The 20,649-nt window shown below is 38.3% G+C and overlaps 1 protein-coding gene across 4 annotated transcripts; it reads right to left on the minus strand.

The window, feature by feature from the left end:
• Positions 1-520: 520 nt before the first annotated feature.
• Positions 521-19,665, minus strand: vezf1a (vascular endothelial zinc finger 1a). 4 transcript variants are annotated; one of them, XR_014626342.1, is made up of 7 exons: positions 19,610-19,645; positions 9,798-10,564; positions 6,088-6,157; positions 5,699-5,864; positions 3,630-3,665; positions 2,872-3,387; positions 521-1,597 (listed from the first exon to the last, which is right to left on the minus strand). XR_014626342.1 is itself a non-coding variant. In XM_084400959.1 (6 exons), the coding sequence occupies exons 1-6, from the start codon at positions 19,643-19,645 to the stop codon at positions 3,029-3,031; spliced, it is 1,437 nt and encodes a 478-aa protein (XP_084257085.1). In that variant the 5' UTR covers positions 19,646-19,665; the 3' UTR covers positions 1,961-3,028. The 4 variants fall into 4 exon arrangements, 2 of the variants coding, with proteins under 2 accessions (XP_084257085.1, XP_084257086.1); XR_014626343.1 differs by lacking the exon at positions 3,630-3,665 and having other exon boundaries at positions 1,489-1,597; positions 9,798-10,567; positions 19,610-19,665; XM_084400959.1 differs by lacking the exon at positions 521-1,597 and having other exon boundaries at positions 1,961-3,387; positions 9,798-10,567; positions 19,610-19,665.
• Between the last annotated feature and the right edge of the window lie 984 nt (positions 19,666-20,649).

Below are 20,649 nucleotides of genomic sequence, written 5' to 3' on the forward strand. Positions count from 1 at the left end.
ATATGGTCCAAATAAATAAATAATATCTCTGATATTAATAAATATCTAGGCATAACTAGAAAAACTATATTCCATTTCAAAAAAAAAAATTCCATGCTTAAAAATCTCAAACTCAAATCTCAAAAGTTTTCCATGACTACAGGGAATCAGGGACAAGGGGCGCAAATTAGCTTTATGCTATAGGCCTATGTACACGGCATCGGTTGTCTGTGTAATAATGCCTCGTGTATTGTCCCTGTTAAATTAACAAACAAAATAAAACAAGGTACATTTGTTGTTCTCTTCTTTTTTTCATGAATCCGATTGTTGATGGAATATATTTCTATATATGTGCATTATCTTTCATTATGTTTGAAAAACAATAAAACATTTTGGTCATAGAAAACCCCAAACAAGGTACATATGTGTGAAGAGGCCAAGAATGTAATAAAAGATTAAATGTTAACATTAGGTATCAGTTAAATATTCATAATTATTGACAAACGCTGGTAGATCTCGCTTAAATGCACATACAGCAATCATGTTTTACAGTTTTTTATTTAGACAACCCAAATAAAAAGGCACATAAAACATTGCGCATGTTTACATAATTATTTCTGACAAACTTACATTAAAAAAAATGTAGGAATGTTTTTCTTTCTGCTACTCAGAAAGCCTAGCCTTCGTATATACAAAATTACCATTGTTAATGTACTAATACAAAAGTTTTTATAAAAGGTTATTTTGCTTTTCTTCGCTCACATGTCTATCGGTACTCTAAGATCCTCTGAGCTAAACACTTCTGTACAAACATATACATTCAACCGCTTTCACAGGGGCTCCAAAAATCATCCAGTTCATCAACTGAATCAAAACAACATTAGACTCAATTCAAATATCTTCACTTCATTGGATTTCATAATTGGTTTGAATTTGGCAAATAAAAGGCAATTATAATGCATCTACTAAAGAAATGCATAAACGCTCATTCTGACTCTCCCCCACAAACTAAACTATGGAAACATGCTTTTGTTTGTTCTAGTGTGACGGGAGAATCAAACGGCTCACGCGCACACACACGCACGCACGCACACACACACGGATCAGGGATTCATTGTGTCTGATCAGGATAAAGCATCCCCTTCCTGAGACTCAGTGCTGGGGTGGACGGAATCCATTCAGACACTCCAGATCATCACATCACAGGCTGTGGCGGGAAAACTACCCACAAAAAATTGCATACAAGTCGAATAATTAGTGTTTTCACTACAGCAGTCTCTTCTCTCTGGCATCTGCTCCATCCACAGGAAGCATATAGAGGAAGTGGCCGACATAATGTACCTAAATTTCCATCACATTGGCGGCAGATCCGTGTAGTGAGTGGCAGCTCACTCTTCCTACTTATACTGTTAAGTAAGTGTGTTCTCATTAACACAAAATCATAAAACTCTTCAGTTTGAACAGATCGGCATGTAACCACCCACCACAGTGTAGAAATTTCCAGAAGCAGTCTGTAAACATTCTTCTTTATTTCAGACTGAAGACGTGCTTTTATGGTAAATGGTGCTTCTGGGCTTTAGCTACAGCAAAATACAACCAACCTACAGAGTCCAAACCACTGAAAAAAAAAAAAAAGATTCAATATTAATCACCGGAAGCAAATAAAATGAGCAGGATGGTGCCGCTGTGGAAATAACAGGTAAAATAACTACAAAACAAAAACAAACCTAATATATAAATAAAAGAAAAAACTAAATAAAACCTAAAACATACAAAAACATTAAACAAAAAGATCAAACTAACGAATCAAAAAGCAAAATAAAACCTAAAACATACAAAATACACAGAAAAAAAACAAACAACAAAATCTAAAAACAACAAAAAATAAAAGCTAAAATAAAGTGAACTATATTTACAAACAAACATGAATAATTCCCAATCAGTTTCCTGGAATTATTCATGTTCATTTCCTATTCTCAGCCTATTTCTAGAACAGGGATCTTACAAAAATCATATAAAAATACAAAAAACGAGGTTATAAAATACTTTTAACGACAAAATCAGGCAACAAAAGTCCAAATTAAAGGGTGTCAATGCGTGACTCGAACCTCTAGATGGCTCTGTTTTGAATGAGCTGGTTATCTACAGTTCATAAACCCTGTCCCAAATGGCGTACTTGACTCCTCAGAATCCACACTTTGGTGAAGTAATGCTCCACAGACTTAGTGGTATGCTTGGAAGTCTGCACCAGTGTGCAAACGGGGCGCTCTTGAGCACCTTTCTCACCCATAAAATTACAAAGGGGACACCCTACGGTCTTCATGGACTTCACGGATGCGTGCAAAAGAAACCGCAGCATCCACATCAAGTGCGCAATTTTGGACAGGGCCATACTATCATGATATTTATATTTAGATAATACTGCCTCTTCAGACTAGGGATATGCTTTCAGTGCAAGACTCTCTTTCCTTCCTCCAAACGTTTTCTTTTGTATGCAAAAGCTAACAATGGCGACGTAAACAATAAGAAAAGGAAGCTGCCCTCCCCTCAGACAAACTAAAAAGTCGTAAACCGTGACCTGCCGAACACTATTAATAAAGAAAACAAAAATTGTTCTCGACCGTACCTCTTCAAAGTTGCTACACGGATGTAAATAATACAAAAAATATTTTTAAAATCCTCCCTCCCAATGGAAGCTAAAGTCACTTTCTAATGAATTTTCTTAAATACTGATCACGCCTCAACATCATTGAAGAACCCATCGGCACTCTGCTTATTAAAAAAAAGTGTTCGAAATGCACATCGATTATTGCATTTGTCCTTAAAAACATCCGTCGGGGTTTTGAAGTGCTCAGAGGAGCTTGCGAAATGCCCCGCTACCGAGCTGCTCACCTTGTGCGCAAAATGCAAACGTATCCAAAAGGCCAGAGAGAGTTGGGTCGACCCGTGCTACTCTTCCACCAGAGCTGCCACGGGATGGGTTTGTTCACGCCACACAGGTGTCAGTCACACAGAGGTCAGGGCTAAAAAGGCTGGTCAGGGGCCGGTTCTACCAGGGAGAAGACGGCAAGACTTGGGACAGGAAGGACATGCTGTCCATTGATCTCATGGCGATGTTGAGCGGGCCGCCGATGTTCATGGACATGGGTGTTGTGATGGCCACCGGGTGGGCGATGTTCATGGGCGCTGTGGCTGGGATGTTGACGGAGGCGATGTTCACAGGGCCGGTGATGGTGACCGGGTGCTGCAGGCTGACGGGAGATGTGATATTGACCGTGTTGGTGGAGATGTTCATCTGGGCTGCTATGGTAACGGGGTTGCTGGTGTGGCCACGGTTCATTGCAGTGGTGATGGGGGACGAGACCGAGACCGGTGTGGAGGAGGCAGAGTTGCAGACTTCAGTGTTGTCTGTAGAGCATGGAGAAAGAGACAGGAGAAGCGTTTAATACGTGTGTTCAGGGTTCGTGTGTATTCCGCTCCCAAACTCTCTGGGTGTCTAGACTGGTGTGTCAAATGATGTAAAGGAACCTGTAGACATATGTGAGCATTTGTGATCGAACTTCGTTTGGTAACAGCGGAGACGGAAGAGAGCAAACTTTTAATGTGTGTGTATCTGCTTTTCCACCTTTTTGGTTTTGTTTCATTTTTACCTTTTCGGAGCCCTGAGTGGTTCCACTGCCAGTCTCCTATTTAGAAATAGACAGAGGGTTATGATGGGCAGGCAGCTGCCTGCAGTGATGCATTATGGGACTTTTAGCAACGCAGGGTTGCAGTATTTATGCTTAGTGTGAATTCAGACAAGAGATATTTGTTCATTATCATCATAAACAGATTCAAGCCTTTTTATCCAATTCAACAGAAACAGAAACAATTTCATGTAAACGTTGCAGGTTCAAAACAGGTTAGACTCTATTGACAGCATGAATGGCATGTTGACATTTAGCACAGAAAAAAATAACTCGTCCATCATTTTGCAAAAATCCTTCGTAGAAAGCCTTCAAAATGACTTGCTCCACAGATGTTCATTGTAAGGGCATTACAAACAATTATTTAAAATGTATTTCTATTAAATATACAATAATAAAATAAATATATAATATAATAAATTATATTATATTAATAATATATATTTTTTAACTGAAAAACAAAAGGCAAAAATATTTGTAAACGGAGGTGTAATATAATTACTATAATATAATAAATTATATAATATTATCAATATGTCTTTGAGGCAAAAGACAAAATTATTAATATACTCATATTAATTACAAAAAATATATAAAAATGAATATATATATATATATATATATATATATATATATAAAATTTGCAAACAATTTGAGGTGACAATTTTTAAAATATTATAAATATACTTTTTAATATAATAGAATTACAAAATAATATTATGTGGTAATCAACAGCATAGTCACAGATGCTGTCAATAAAATGTGGCAATTTGTTTTGAAACCTGTACAAATTTACCTGTAAATAAACCTGTACAAAAACAAGTTTTGGCTATTAAAAAAATTAAATAAAAAAATCTACAAGAATCACAGTAAAAAATGTTTTGCTAATCACTTTCAAAGCAGTCAGAAATGTAAAAATAAAATGACTAAAACTACATGACAGAGATGGATCATGGAATGGGGATCAGTGGGTTAATTCATGAAAAAGATCCTAGCAAACATAATGGCACCTATCACTAAATAGCACAACAGTTCTGAGACAAACTGAGACCACAGGTATCAATTTGAGGTCCACTCCTTAAATACTAAGTAAATGACAGTACAAATTTCCCGAGTACTGCTGACTGCTTTACATCCTTGCATTAGATCTAGATTAGACCTTTTCCTGACCCTGTTGTCCTCAGAAAGGATCCGGTTCTGTCAGAGCAGTTTCTGCCTAAAGCAAAGCATTGGCCTCCTCCACTGATATGCTTGACTAATTTAATCTCTGAACATACAAATCAAATGCCATGACCAATGAAATATGATGGAATGCACAACCAAAGTTCAAAAAACTTCACAAAAATAAACGCAATATTACTGGGAAAAGGCTTCTGGCTCAAGAAATCACATCAGCCATGTTCAAGTATCATTCCAAACAGAAGTACTCAAAAATAATTGCTTTAAATGCCCACTTTACAGAGACTAAACTCCCACGATTCTTTGTGCCATTTTCCACCAACCTGAACCATTCCTCCATCTCAGAAAGAGCTCTGGGCTTAAAAATGGACTCCGCTCTAGCCCCTAAAGTATGTTGTTTCTCAAACCAAACTCAAAAGTAAAAGGACCAAGCAAAAATGTTTTCAGAATAACCTGTGATATCATGAAAACACTGAATTAAATATACTTTGGATGTTAAAATATGTTCTGAAAGAAGTGTAGGACTCAAAAAAAATTACAATGGGGTATAATTTATTGTAGGCATTATTGTAACGTTGTCATTCTGGCCGGTTCTCAGTTTTTCAGAGATTTTGTTAAAAACACTCTGAGCAGGATAAAGTCACCTCTCACTAGTGCACTTGAGTTATGTGTAAGAGAGTTTGGGAGCTGAAGGGACATAAAAGAGCTTGGAGAAGAGAAGAAAGGATGGTACAGAGTATTAGTAGAAGGATGTTGGTGCTAGAGCAACATGAGTCACCCAGAGAAGCTGGGAACGTCCTCGTACAGACTACAGGCTGATTGGCTGTTGGGGCAACCAATCATGTTGCACTTACCTTTATTACAGGCATTGTTAAAGTTGGTCTGGCCGTGTGTTTTTAAGTGGCTGGTGATGTAGGCAGCGCTCAGCATCTTTCCGCACACGTTGCACGTGACTTTACCCTCGTGCCGAATCATATGCGACCGAAGTCTGTCTTTGGTGGCAAAGGCTGATGTACAGGCCTATTATGGACACAAGACATGTAGATTTACATCATTTACAGCCAAAATTCTAAGTGTTCCTTGAATCACTTGTTACTAATCAAAATTTACATGTGTGATGTTTTAACTTCAAGAAGTCCTCGTTATTAACCCTTTATGAGTACCATGTTTGGGTACCAGCAACTAGCGGCGCATTGTTAGATGCCCAACTGCATAAATGGGATGAATGGGTTCTGGTTCTTACCGTTACTTGGCATTTGAAAGGTCTCTCTGAGGAATGAACATGCTTTACGTGGCAGCTGAGATGGTCAGGCCTGAGAGGAGAGGGAAAAATTAAAAACATGGCAAAGAAGAAAACAGCATACTGTCTGCTGTACTTTGCCTCTGAGAGACAGTTTTGACGAGTTTGTCTCTAAGTTGCAGATTCATCAGATGCCGTGACCTAGAAAACCTAATGCAGGTGTGGCTTACAGTAAACACTGGGCTACAGCAGCACTACTCACAGTTAATAGAACGCAAACTGTTGTTGCTTTACCACTAGAGATTTTGGTTTGGATGCAAGTTTGATTGCCTATAACAGGGATGTCCAAACTCGGTCCTGGAGGGCCACTGTCCTGCAGAGTTTAGCTCCAGCTTGCCTCAACACACCTGCCTTCTAGTGTGTCCCAGTAAGACCTTGATGAGCTGGTTCAGGTGTGTTTAACTGGGGTTGGAGCTGAACTCTGCAGGACAGTGGCCCTTCCAGGAGCTGGATTGGACACCTCTGGCATATAATATTCGGTTTATTGATAGATGTGAATCATCTTCCAAAATCGAGGTGCACGGCAATGAATTGTGCTGGAGTCCATACAGAATTCGGTTCATGTGAAGTGCAGTGCAACTTGCGATTGTTGTGAATGCAATCTGAATATTAACAGATTTTGTGGGGATACACTACAGCTCCAAAGCTTGGGGTCAATACGATTTTTTTTTTTTTCAGCAAGGATGGGGTCATGAAACCCTAAAACACTTTTCTTTTTTTATTGAAATAATAACAAATTAAAAAGCTAGAATAACAGCACAAATACTGGAAAAAACAACAACAACCTAAAACACATTTTTTAAGATGTTGACATATGTACAGGCTCCACATAGCACTCATGTTTATTATACCGGGAAAAGAAAAAGCCATTTCGCTATTCCGGTTTAAAAAGCAAAGTTAAACCAACGTCACGAAAAGTGAGGTATATGCGTTCATTTGGAGTGGTGATTGACTGCCGTGGCTGGAGACTACGTGTCTACATCATCCGTTTCTGAGCTTTCCTCCGCATTATTTCTAAGAATTAACTCTTTTAATCCAATCATTGTTCTGCATTATGCATGAGATCGCATTACAGCGGAGAATACGAATAGCGTTCAGCTTTGCATTTGGATGCGTTGTAAGTGTGTTACCTCAGAACAGTAACAAAAAAGTGTTGTTTGCATTCTCCCCACGATGCGGTCAGAGCATGTGTTTGACTACCAACACATGGAAAATATGACAGCGCGTCTTCAAATGTAATATATGTTCAAATAAGAACACTTTGAGGTATTTATTTCTATATATTTCTAAGAATAATTCATCACAACGTATTTGGTTTGTTCATGATAGTTGTTAATGGTCTCTAGTGGCACTATATCAGCATATTAGAACAATTTCTGTATGATCATGTGACTCTTAAGACTGGAGTAATGATGCTGAAAATTCAGCTTTGACATCACATTTTAAAACAAATGGAGTTTTGCTGAGCATAACAAAAAAAAAATCCTACCAACCCCAAACTCTTGAACGATAGAGTTTCTCCAATAATTTGTTTGCAACAACAAATCCAAAGTAACATAAAATCTAAGTAAAACAAACACTTCTAACCAGGGTTATTATAGTAACAAACTTAAAACTATAAAAAAAATGTGTTCTTGAAATAAAATTACCTGAAATAACATTAACAAAAAAAAAAAAAAAAAGAATTTTTATATATATATATATATTTTTTTTTTTTATATATATATATATAAAAAATTTCATTTTTTTTTTTTTTTTGTTAATGTTATTTCAGGTAATTTTATTTCAAGAACACATTTTTTTTGTAAATGTTTTTTGTAAATATAATATATATATATATATATATATATATATATATATATATATATATATATATATATATATATATATATATTTTATATAAGCTAGTTGCCAAGGAAAAATTTCACATTTTCATTTAGTTTAATTTGATGTACTAAAATAACTAAAAATAAAACAAAAATGAATGAAAACTATAGATAAAACAAAAAACTAAACAAAAAGAAAAACTTTAAAATGAAATGGAAACCATACAAATAAAATCTAATTCAAACAATATGAAAACTAAAAACTATAATAGTATCTCGATGACAGTAAAATAACCCTGCTTCTAATGTTTAGACTGAAAGTTTTGCTACCTCAGTCACAACTTACAATTATATTACACCATTATAACAAAAAAATATTTTTTGCAATCGCACTTTTGGAACAAAATCAGCAGCCTAAAATGGACATATGGAGGAGAACAATTGAATTCGGGTTTACAAAACACTAAATATGAACGTGACAACCTGCCAGAGGAGACTGGGACATTTTGTTTCAGGTTATGTTCTCAGGAACAGCCAGAGCTCTAAAAACAGCTCTTTTCATCTCTATGCTTTGACTTGTGTCAGTGCGTGATTAATAATCCGAGGATTAATTTCAGGGATAGTGAGGCCTCTCTGATGCTTTTCTGGATATTCAGAGACATTATAGACGAGACTCCTAAAGCAGCCGTGTGTCTGTGGCCCCTGAGTGACTCAAAGGAAACCCCAGCACTGATCCTCTAAGACAGAACAAACAGGAGGGAATAACAGAGGAATAAGAGCACCCCCTCCTCCTTCTGTTCACGCAGACCCTCGGCATGCTGGGCCCTACAAAGGAAGCCAGTCAGATCCATTCACAACAACTATAAATCAGCCAGCGGCAGCCAATAGGAACGAGATGAAATTAACATCATCAGAACAGCAGATGGTGGATTCAGCTCGAGCCTTGAACACATATTTCAACAGACAGTATTAAATGCACTGACATCATCAGAACCCACAAACAGCATCATTTTATGCGGTATGGAAAGGAGTTATTACTACTTTTAACATTTGCTATTAATGTATAGTACATTTAAGCATTGTTGAAAGCGAAAATATGGTGTTATTTGTAGAGATTGGAATCAAGAAATGATATTTTCATAATCATATTTAAAAATGATTTCATGATGTTCCGTTTCATTATAGATTATACTGAACTACTAAATCTACCATGTAAAATTATGCTTTTTTTGTCTCTTTTTAGCTTGTAGTCTGATTCAAATACGGGTTGAATTTATGCAATGAGAATTGAAAAACAACAACAAAAAAAATTCGTAGAAAATTACAGTGACCAGTAGGCCAATACGCAATCAAATGAGCCGGGTCTTTTCAATCAATCAGTCAAAAAGACTCTAACCAAACCAGTTTATCGTATAAATCTGTATTTTAAAATGTACTTTATTCCTGTGATTTATTCCTGAATTCTGATATGCTGATTTAATGAAAACAGTTGTGCTGTCTAAGAAATATTTGATGACTAGAAAGTGCAAAAGAACAACATTTATTTGAATTAGAAATCTACTGTAAGATTATAAATGTCTTTACTGTCACTTTTGATTAGTTAAATGCATCCTGGCTGAATAAAGTTAATTTATTTAAAAAAAAAAAAAAAAAAAAAAATCGTACAATCGTACTCTTTCGATTATCAAAAAGGAATCGATAATTGTTCACTGGAATATGAACCAGAATCATTAAATTCATTATAATTCTGAACCCCTAACTTCTAAATCAAACACACTGATTATTAAATCTAAGCCAATTTACAAGAAATGCAAAAGCCCCACATACCTTGAGAAGCCCTTTCCGCACACAGAACAGACGTAGGGTTTGTGGACGCCTCCGTCGTGTGAGCGCACATGGTACGTCATGCGATCTTTCCTCTTAAAGCGCTGCTGGCATATATGACACTCGAACGGTTTTTCGTCCGAGTGCGACAGCTTGTGACGGTTCAGATGGTAAACGTCCCGGAAGGCTTTCCCGCACATTTCACAGCCGTGGTTCTTTTTTACGGGCTTGGGTGGCTTTTTGGGAGCACTGTGCTGGGTCACGTTGGACATGGACGTCGGGGACATGACCGTGGAAGCGGAGGACGTGGAAGTGGTCGCCGTGGAGAGGATGCCAGCGACGGTCGAGATGTAGGAAGGATCACCCGTGGTCTCGCGGGGCAAGGTGGAGATGAGCGAGACCATGGTGGGCGCCGCCTGCGCCGTCTTCTTGGGTCTGGACACCATTTTGATGCCGGTGTGGCAGGACTCATGGCGGCGAAGGTGGTAGCTGTCACGGAAGGCCTTGTTGCAGTAGCCGCAGATGAATGGCGTCTTGCTCTTGTGCTCTTTCTTGACCACTGCCATCGGACCGCCCCCTCCAGCGTTCCCACCCCCTCCTCCCCCCGTCCCGCTGGCTACATTGTCCTTGAGGAGCTCGGCTGCGCTGACAGGGGGCTTGTGGTCCAGCGGAATGGGCATCACAGGCTTCTGGTCCTGTGGCTCAGAGTTCAGCAGTGGCAGCAGGCTGTTTGGGGCCACCTGGTGCTGGTGGTGAAGGGCTTCATTAGCCTGCTGGAAAGAGAAGACAGGACCGGGGCAGGGAGGTTAAAGACTGTGATGTACTGACAAAAAAAAAAATTTAATTACAGCATTGGCCAAAATTATGGCGGATAACAATTGGGATGACATTATAAATACAAATAAATGCAATTAAAAATAATAGTATAAAATACTAAAAATAAATAAATAAATGAGATAACATCATAATAGTAAAAAATAATAAAAATAAAAATAAAATGCAAAATGATAATGAGATGAATTAATAAAAATTATATAAAATATAAATGTCAGTATAATAAAATAATACATTAAATATTAAATAAATCAATCAATCAATCAATCAATCTCAAATGTCATGTGTGCCGAGTCCCGACCCCCCCCCAAAAAACATAAAAGATAAAAAGATTAAAAAAAAAAAAAACACACACAAAAAAAACCATGTCATCCAGGGACATTATAATCTATAACTGTTTTACAACAGGTTTAAGTATTCCCAATTTACATAAAGAATTTTACATGCTATAATTAAAGTCAGCCAGCAGCAAACATGGCATAATCTTAAATTAGAAAAAAAAAATCTATATATTATTTACTATAAATAATAATATATAGCCTAATAATATAATAGGATACATATATGCACATATTCGCAATGCAGATGCACAGATGTGAAAGCTGTCTCATACACCGGTCTTCACATTTATTTTTCTTTTAAGATAAAAAAAGAATTCTCGAGAGAATTTTACTCTGGGGCTCCAGTACGTTTGAACAGAGATGAAAAACTCTGATCTCAAGGATACATTACAGACGATATAGCCTGAGCCCATCCTGCACAGAGTTGCTGTGTGTGTGTGTGTGTGTGTGTGTGTGTGTGTGTGTGTGTGTGTGTGTGTGTGTGTGTGTGCGTTCTTCTGTGTTCCCATCAGCCCTTCAGCAGCCTGTGGGGTGACTAACGATGAGCAGAAGTTCAGGAATGAACACACACACGCTCGCGTTACATACATACAAACGCACACTGGACACGACAGCTGGCAGGAGGAAGAGGCAGTCCATTGAGAAACATCTCATTAAATCAAATGAGTCAAGTTTCTCCTCTTCAAACACAGAAATTCATGCTGGGCTAATGACTGGATTCAGAATTCCTGATTCAGAATGATTCACAGTGTTATCAAAAGTGTCATCTAGGCCCCAAACTAATGACACAGATTACGCTGCAGTCGTGATAGAGCACATGCTGGCATGAACACAGGGTACAGGACAGAGCCTGTGTGTTCTGCTCTCTCTGATTAACTGAACTCAAAAACAACGCCGGGCCGCTGAGGAATCTAAATCTGTCCGGCGTAAACCGATCTGCCGAGATGCTCCCGGTCCTTCATGTGACTGCTAAATTAACCGTAACGCAAGAGAGATGATTCAGCGGGTCAGGAACAAACAAACTAAACCTGTGAATGAGATGACAAGGACTTGGGAGAGATAGAGATTCAGCACTTAGACAACTCTTGATTGGTGGACGGGAATATGAAACATTTATTTCGAAATTGATAAGCAACACACTGACTGATATTAGATAAACAGATCTCTATGCATTTCAAATGACACCAAGCTTCATGTACCATGGCAAACTGCTTTTATGCCAAACTGCAGCAAATGTAGCACTGTATGGGTCAGTAAGATTTTTTCTTAAAACAATACTTTCATAAATAAATGATTAAAAAAAATATTTCTATTTCAAATAAATGCAGTAATGGACAAAATCAGCACGTGACACTAAAGACTGGAATAATGGCTGATTGCCATTACAGGAATAAATAAAATTTTAAAATACATTAAAATTTAAACTGTTTTAAAAGCGCTTTAAGAGGAATAAATATTTTACAATATTAATGTTTTTACTAAATTTTTTATCAAAGTAAAGGCAGCCTTGGTGAGCATAAAATATTGTAAAAACATTTAATTTAATTTAAAATGTAACCCCAAATAGTAATGTATATTATAGAAATGGAAAACATTACTTTCACATATACAATAAACAAAGAAATGGATGAATTTTCAAAGTCTAAATTTTGGCAAATATTACCCTTAAGATGTATAAGAACAACAAGGAATGCAATCCAGAGTAGTTAAACATATGATGCAATTTTATGACGTGCGATACTGACGTACAACATTCTTAAAAAGCGCATACTTTCCTATTATAAGCAAATTATTTACTTTCACAGAGTAGAAGTGTGTGAATTGGGATGCAGCCAACATGAACAACACACAGGGAAACCCAGCTCGCAGGCCTGGAAACAGAGGTGGATGTTTGTTTGTTTACTGAGGCTTTTGGGAGGCTGGACACACTCCTTCAGTTCTCCCTTACACACACACACACACACAGCAGCATGAGGGATTTGTTTACACGGCCAGGGGCAAAAGCTTACAGACACTCGCTGCTAACCTACATCACAACCACCTGCCCCGGCAGACACTGATCTTCTCTGAGCCACAGCATCAGCACAAACGAATATACAGCAATCACAAACACGTACATTGAATTAATCTATGAGTGAACAGCCCAAACGAACTGATTCGCTAAAACGAATCAGACTTCTCAATGCTCCCACAGCCTGAGGCCCTTAGAAGACCCAATAAAGTGCGGCGAACACACTGTTCACCCACTATTGATGTTCAATGGAGCATCTAAAACAGGCACAGCCCCCAAAAACTGAGAAACAGCCCCAAACCAGCTCTGTTGAAAAAAAAAAACACAAAAAACTCACTCACTGCACACAACTAATGAGCCAAAATCGTATGTAGATTTTAAACCAGAACAAAGTCAGCAAAAGGTCAAAGGTGGCATTATTAGGGCTCGGGCCCTGAGGGCACGTCTTCCCGTCATGATAAAACAACAAGGCCTGTCAATTCTCAGAGGCCAAGGAAACACACACACACAGCCTGAGGGCATCAGGAAGGAGAATGGGTTGATTAGTCGTCCTACAAGCCAATTGATTAGTGAGGCAGACTAATTCATTGACAAAAAAATATCTTTAACATCATAAAGACAGTTTCAGCATGCGCACAGTGGGGAAAAAGTAGAGAGTAGGGCTGCACGATATATCGAAATTATAAAAATATCCCAATGGTATCACTTGACACTTAACACTCCAAAAGATTACTAAAAAAGTCTAACGCTGCGCCCGAAATCGAATACTTCCCTACTATATAAGCTAGTATGCCAAAAACAGTACGCCAACAGAGTATGTCCAAATAGCATCCAAAAAACAGTAGACGAAAATTTCCCGGATTATACTACTTCCGGCGAGAATCTGAAGTGCGCATTCGATTGACACTTTACTATCCCATGAGGCCACGGGAGAGGATCTATGAATGGAGGTGAAGGGACACAACTGACGCTGGTAGGTCACATGATAATGATAACATGGCGGATGTAGTACGTCCGGATTACAGTCATACTACACACATTCATACTATATAGAACAGACTTTTTTTAACGGTCGCAAAGTAAGTTCAAATTCAAACGTAGCATGTATCGATTTCGGACGGAGCTCTAGTTTTAGGTCGTTGCAGACAGCAGAGAGCAGATTGGACACATAGCTGTTACATAAGTGTGACATGCGTAATGCTATTAAACCATAGACTGTAAAAAAACATGGACGTAGTGTCCGTGACGTCACCCGTAGGTTTCTGAAGACCGTTTTTGAAGCCTAAAGTGGGCGTGGCCGACCGTCGCCATCTTGGCAGCGCGTCACTCCCGAATTTATTTATTTTTACAGTCAGACAATTAGCTGAGGTAACGTGACGGCTAACAGACAGCAGACAAACGGCTAATGATGACTAATGACCACAGCAGCGGGAATCCACCCGTCACTCTAAAGTGGACACCCTTAATTATGCAGAAATTTTAAGGCTTAATATAATTTAAACGGATGAGTTATAAAAAAAATAATAAAAAAATCACCCCCCTCACAGTTGTCATGAGGGGAAAAATAAGCTATATAGACCAAAGCCACTTTTTGCACAAGGCTGTAAACATGTTTTTTTTTTGCTGTAAAGTTGGGCATTTTAACATGGGGGAGATACAGATTTGACTCACTTCTGCATCCAGCCTCAAGTGGCCAGTCGATGAATTGCCGTTGAATTCACTTCCGTGTTGGTTTCAAGAGAGAGACAGGGAGGTTGCCGCTTGTATTAAAACGCAATAAACGAAGTACACGAGCACACAGGAAGCCGCCTCTCGGGCAGTGCGTGATCCCTAATTCAGTTCTCTTACATAGCCAAATTTATGTCAAAATGTCCGTCTTGGTGAGCATTCATATACACAGTCAGTTATGTCTGAAGTGGACCAAACAGTTGAGAAAGACAATATCAATATATTGGATCCGTGCAGCTCTTAAAGTGACAGCAGCCTAATAAACCTGCTGCCGTCTGTGTGCTTAATGTTAAACAAACAACAAAAGACAAAGAGAGAATCACTCACTGCTCTTGACTGAATAACTTTTGTAGCTTTAATAAGAATCAGTATATGAATTCATACAGTGAAGACTAAGCAGTGTTTTATTTTTACATTTGATTATTCAATTTCTGTTGTTAAATAAACCTAATATAGGCCTAGCTGAAAGCCTAAACCCCCTGGTTTACACTGACATTAAAACTGTAACACATACTTTTTATGTAATGCTGCAGTAAAAAACTGCTGTTCACTTTCAGAAGTTGTAGGGACGCTTTCCTCTCACAAAAAGAATGTGAAACATGTATGTTGGTTTGGTTGTATCATTTTTTAAATATATTTAAATATAATTGTGCAGCCCTAGAGACTGATTGCGTTGGTCAGAAGAGAGAAAAATGTCAAAATTGCCATAACTCCCCCAGCTGTTGTGTTAGAGATACTCACACAGCAGTGTGTTTTATTTAATGGCAAGGTAATATAATACAAAGTATAGTATTATAAATGTACATACCATTTTATAAAACTGGAAAAACAACTTGGACTAGTTTTATAATGTTAAAAACTGTGGAAATGCATTATCACAGTCAGTGAAAATATTAAAATATTTCATTTTGCATATGCTTAATCAAGAGCAAGAGATGCTGTTGGTCTCTGCAGACACAGTGAAAAGAGGACACTGCAATTAAGATGCGTGCTTTCCTGCAATCACGAAGAGGGCAGGGTTAAATACCTGACCTCTCGCATTCAGCGTCATCCATCCATCTCGCAAGACTGACCGCGACGCAGGCAGACGCAGGACAAGAAAAACGAATGCTTCTTTCTGCTCCTTATTTCATCTGCTCTATTGTGATAGACACAAATCGGAGCGGGGATGCCCTCACGGATCCGCAGGGGGTCTTTGTACGGGAGTCTTCTCCGATTTGGTTCCTCTATTCATGAGGAGAACTGCATATCTCCACACACACACACACTTCCTATAGCATCCCAGTCATCATTTTACTGGGTACGTCTGGGGATGCGAGTCTAGACTAGGCCGCTGTGTGTGTGTGTGTGTGTGTGTGTGTGTGTGAACTTCACGAGCATGTGACGCAGAATGACTGTAGCCCTGCTGTGTCTTCACGCCACTCTGACAATTTTGATACAAATCGGCTCTGAAGGCTGAGGTCAGTGTAACGTAAATAACAGAGAAAACGAGTTCAGCGAGAGAATAAGGAGTTTTGAAAAGCCAGCGGCCGCACAATGGAGATCCGCAACGGGCCAGGGCTGGATGCTGAAACACATGGTAATTCATTTTCGAGTAAAGCTTTCTTAAATTTGAATTTGAAAAGAAACAGCAAAGAAGAAAGAGTGATTAAACGGGCAAAATAAAAGTACAAAAGGAACAGGGTGCTTGTGGGAAGGCAAACAGCTCATAACACCACACAACCCAGCTGTTTACAACTATTAGACCCTAAAGGACAAATCCCACAGCATAATCTCCCTGCAGTTCACACATTTTCACAGACACATGAAGGTTGCGTTTTACTGGGACTAGGGATGGGCGGTATGACCACAATCTTACATCATGCTATGAGTAATTGTATATCACGCTAACTGTATACATTAAAAAAAGAACATGTTGTTTTGTCTTTATAAACGCATTTATATAAATAGATTCATATTTTACATTTAATGCTGAAATATACATTATGGGGTTGAGTATAGAGTATTTTACATATCTTTATATAAAAAATTGTGTTTGTGTATGTATGTGTGTGTGTATACATATACATATGAAGAGTTCAGATGCAAAAGCCTCTAAGTGCCATCTGAAATTTCCTTCTAGAATGATCATTTTTATAAAGCTTGTATATTTAAGTTAAGTAATTTCACTTAAATGACAATAGGTAAGGGAAATTATTGAACTTAAATATACGAGCTTGATAAAAATGATAATTCTAGAAGGAAATTTCAGATGGCACTTAGAGGCTTTTGCATCTGAACTCTTCATATATACATAGATTCACACATAAAACGGCGCGAGGCCGGTGGCGTGATTGATAACGAGCGACACCTGTGAGACGCACCGGTCTCGTATCTCTCAAGCGGAAGCATAAAGGATCATAAAATCTGTTATTTAAATAACATACACACACACATACATACACACATATATTAGTATTGAAGTCAATAGACCATTAAAATATAGGCTATAAATTGAAATTTTATTTAAAAGGAATTAAATTCTTTTTTTTTTTATAGACTTCACAAACAAAAGATGAATGATAAATTTGGCACCAGTGCAAATGCAGTTCCACATCATGTTTCATCAAGTTCAACAATTAAAAACAGAAGACTGCAAAACTGAAAATACAAGACATATTTAAAGTCACTATAAAACAGCTGATTATTTGATGTTGGATTTTAAAATCACACATTTGGATAAATCGTTGCATGAACAATAAAACAGACTGGTGTGTTGACACATTTAAACCATTTGCCGATATAAAGCATCATACCACCCAGCCCGTAACTGTGACGCCGCAAGAAACGCATAGAGTATCCCAGCAAACATTTCCACTCCGGTGAGTCGACAGAGGCACTGACTCCAAAAACATTCTCGAATGAGCAACACTCTCATCCCAGACGGTCGGACGTCAGCACATTCATTCATCATGAAAAGTTAATCTTCCGTACAAGTAAGAATGAAAGTCTAAAGCTATTCTGAACACCGAAGGCAATGTGATGATGGGCCCCGGGGATGACGGAGCAGGTCTGTGTGTCTGATCAACAAATGAAGGACCTTTTAGGAGTCAGTCACTCATGATGAGTCACAAACTTACATCAGCTCGTGATAAATGGATTACAGGAATTCTTCTTTCTCTAGGCTAGCTGTCGAACAAACGATCAGTGGTCAACTACTTTATCAAGAGTCATGTTAAAAAAAACAGGTCAGCTTCTAAAAAGAGCATCTTGAGACCTGAATGATTTGCTCTGTCACTAAACACCTACTGAAGTGATTCACCCTCAAACTGAAGTTTACTATCAGAACAGCTTCTGCAATCTCACCAAGTCCATGACTAAAACCCAAAGTCACCACATTCATTCACTATGATGCTCTACCAAACACACAATCAGAGTGAAACAGCCGCCACAGGTTTCAGCCTGATCTATATCAATCGCAACCTCTTTTCATTGAGAAGGAGAGAAATAGACATTACAGAAAGAAACAGGCTTTGTGTGGTGGCATGTGTCACATTAGAAGGATCGAACTTGTCTAATCTCACTTTCCAAGTAATGACTGCGAAATGACTCAGTCAGTCGTGCAGAACTTCAAGGGCAAAACAGGCCTCCAAACATCCATTGCTTATGGAAATATTATATCAGGTTTGTTAAAGCAAACGTTATAGCAAAAATGTTTCATATATTAATGTATGTTTCACACTTACAAGCACAATTACATAGGCAATAAAAAATAAAAAAGATAAAGAAGGCCTGCAGAACTAAACTCATCCACCAGGCAGCCCACATATGGCTCAACATGTGCTGAACACAAAGCATGTAATCAAACACACAACTCTTTCACTGACATGTTGCCCTACAGTAATTTATAGTAGAAGAACATACACGGACATCAAAAACACATGATATGATTTTCAACAATAACACACAGAGGAACCAGGTGCAATAGTCAATGCACATTATAGACTGTATAGGCTAATGAAAAGCAGAAAGTTAAACTTAAGCCTGGAGGATACAAGTGACTAAGAAAGCAATCCAACTGAACACCTCATAAAGTGAGTTTACATGTGAACTAGTCCTCAGCATCTGAGTCATCAGAGCAACTCATTATACTCAGATTTACTGCTACCCCAAAGCTGATGAGATAGACACGTTTACACACATTGTCCAAATGAAATGTATAAAATATTTGTATTTAAAAATTAATAACATATAGACATTTCATAACTTTTTCAGATATTAATTTCTGTAACTTTTCCAGAAAATGAGAGAGAGAGAGAGAGGAATTGATAATTGAGAGATGATAGACAGATCTAGAGAGGGAGAGTTAATGGAGAGATGGATGGAGGTAGAGGGACGAACAGAGATAGTGACATATAGGAGCAAACAGAGTGAAAGATCTATAAAGGAATGAATACAGAGATGGATGAACAGATAGAGAGACAGAGGAAAATATCCACAGAGGGAACGATAGATAGAGGACAGAGACAGAATAACAAGAGAAATAGAGCGGGATAGATGGAGTAAAGACAGATAGGGGGACATAAGGAAAGATCAAAAGAGAGAGAGATAGAGTAACAAACTGTTTGATAGAAGGCTACATCTAAAGAGATAAGAGGAGGAAACAGGGATATGGTGTTAGATCTACAGAGATAGATGTGTAAACACTGAGATTGAGTGTTACTACTACTACTACATCTATAGAGGGAGCGCAGCTGGGCGCCCGGGACTCATCTACTATTGTTTTGCTCCAACTGCTCTGTTTCAAATATCTCAGTTCATAAAGCAGACTGAAGCAAGCTGGCCGGCAGCATGAGTGAGCGGCGCGCGGGCTGCGTGTGAGTGTGAATGTGCGTGTGTGCTTAAGAGAAAGAGTTTCTCACCTGGAATAAGAAAGAGCTCCAGCTCTGCTCCATCATCGCGTCTCACTCACAGAAACAAAGCGCTCAACATGGCAGAGCGAGACTTCCGCCACCCCGCGGACCGTACCACTCGCGGGACGGGGGAATACAACAGCAGTCTGAATTGTTTCATCAATAAAATACCGTTCAGTTCTACACTATGGTAATATATGAACATATCTATGTACACTTTTCGGGCCAAGGCACTCTGTCTATGCTCTCGGGGGCGAATGTCATGAAGTTCTGAATTTAGTGGTTTTCAGAACACCCCTGTTTTTCATCTCCATCTCGATAAACTCTCGGGACGCTCCAAAAAACAGGATTGATGAAGTTGATGAATAGCGCGGAACTGTCGCGAGACTCGTCATAACTCACTGCGCGAGACTGACTGCAGGGTTTATCTGCATTTATACGATTGAACATGCTACATCTGCATCTGTACATTTAATATACATTTTTATACTTTTAATGCAGCGTTATGCATTTTAATGGATTAATCTAAAAGACTTGACTCTTTTGAAACTTTCAGTAAAAAGATTTGTTCATAGTTCCTTTCAGTGTCCCTAGCTGTGTTTGAAATCACACCCTATACCCTCATTAACTATTATTCCCTACATGAATGCACTAATATAGTCCACTTGAGTGAATGCAAGCGTGTGAGTGCTTAAGGGCTGCCGCTTTTGCATAGTTTGTGCTGAATTATTTGAAACTTAGAAAACTGGCAGCTCCAGTAGATTTTTTTTCTTGTACTCTGTTATGGAAACTAGCATGTATAAACCTTAATTAAACAATTTAATAATCCATTAAAAAGGTATTTATACCTGTATGATATTACGCTTTACACAACATTGGACAAGCGGTTTGGAAAATTGATGGATGAATGATTCTGAGGGCGCTATCTTCTGGCAAGATACGGAATTCATTCGGCATGACCCTCACAGTGCATTATGGGTATTCTCTAGCTGTTGAGTGTACGTATATCAGTTGTACACTGTTTATTGCAGTTGTACACTATTTATTAC

This window comes from Rutilus rutilus (assembly GCF_951802725.1).
Source record: "Rutilus rutilus genome assembly, chromosome: 25".
Classification (NCBI taxonomy): Eukaryota; Metazoa; Chordata; class Actinopteri; order Cypriniformes; family Leuciscidae; genus Rutilus; species Rutilus rutilus.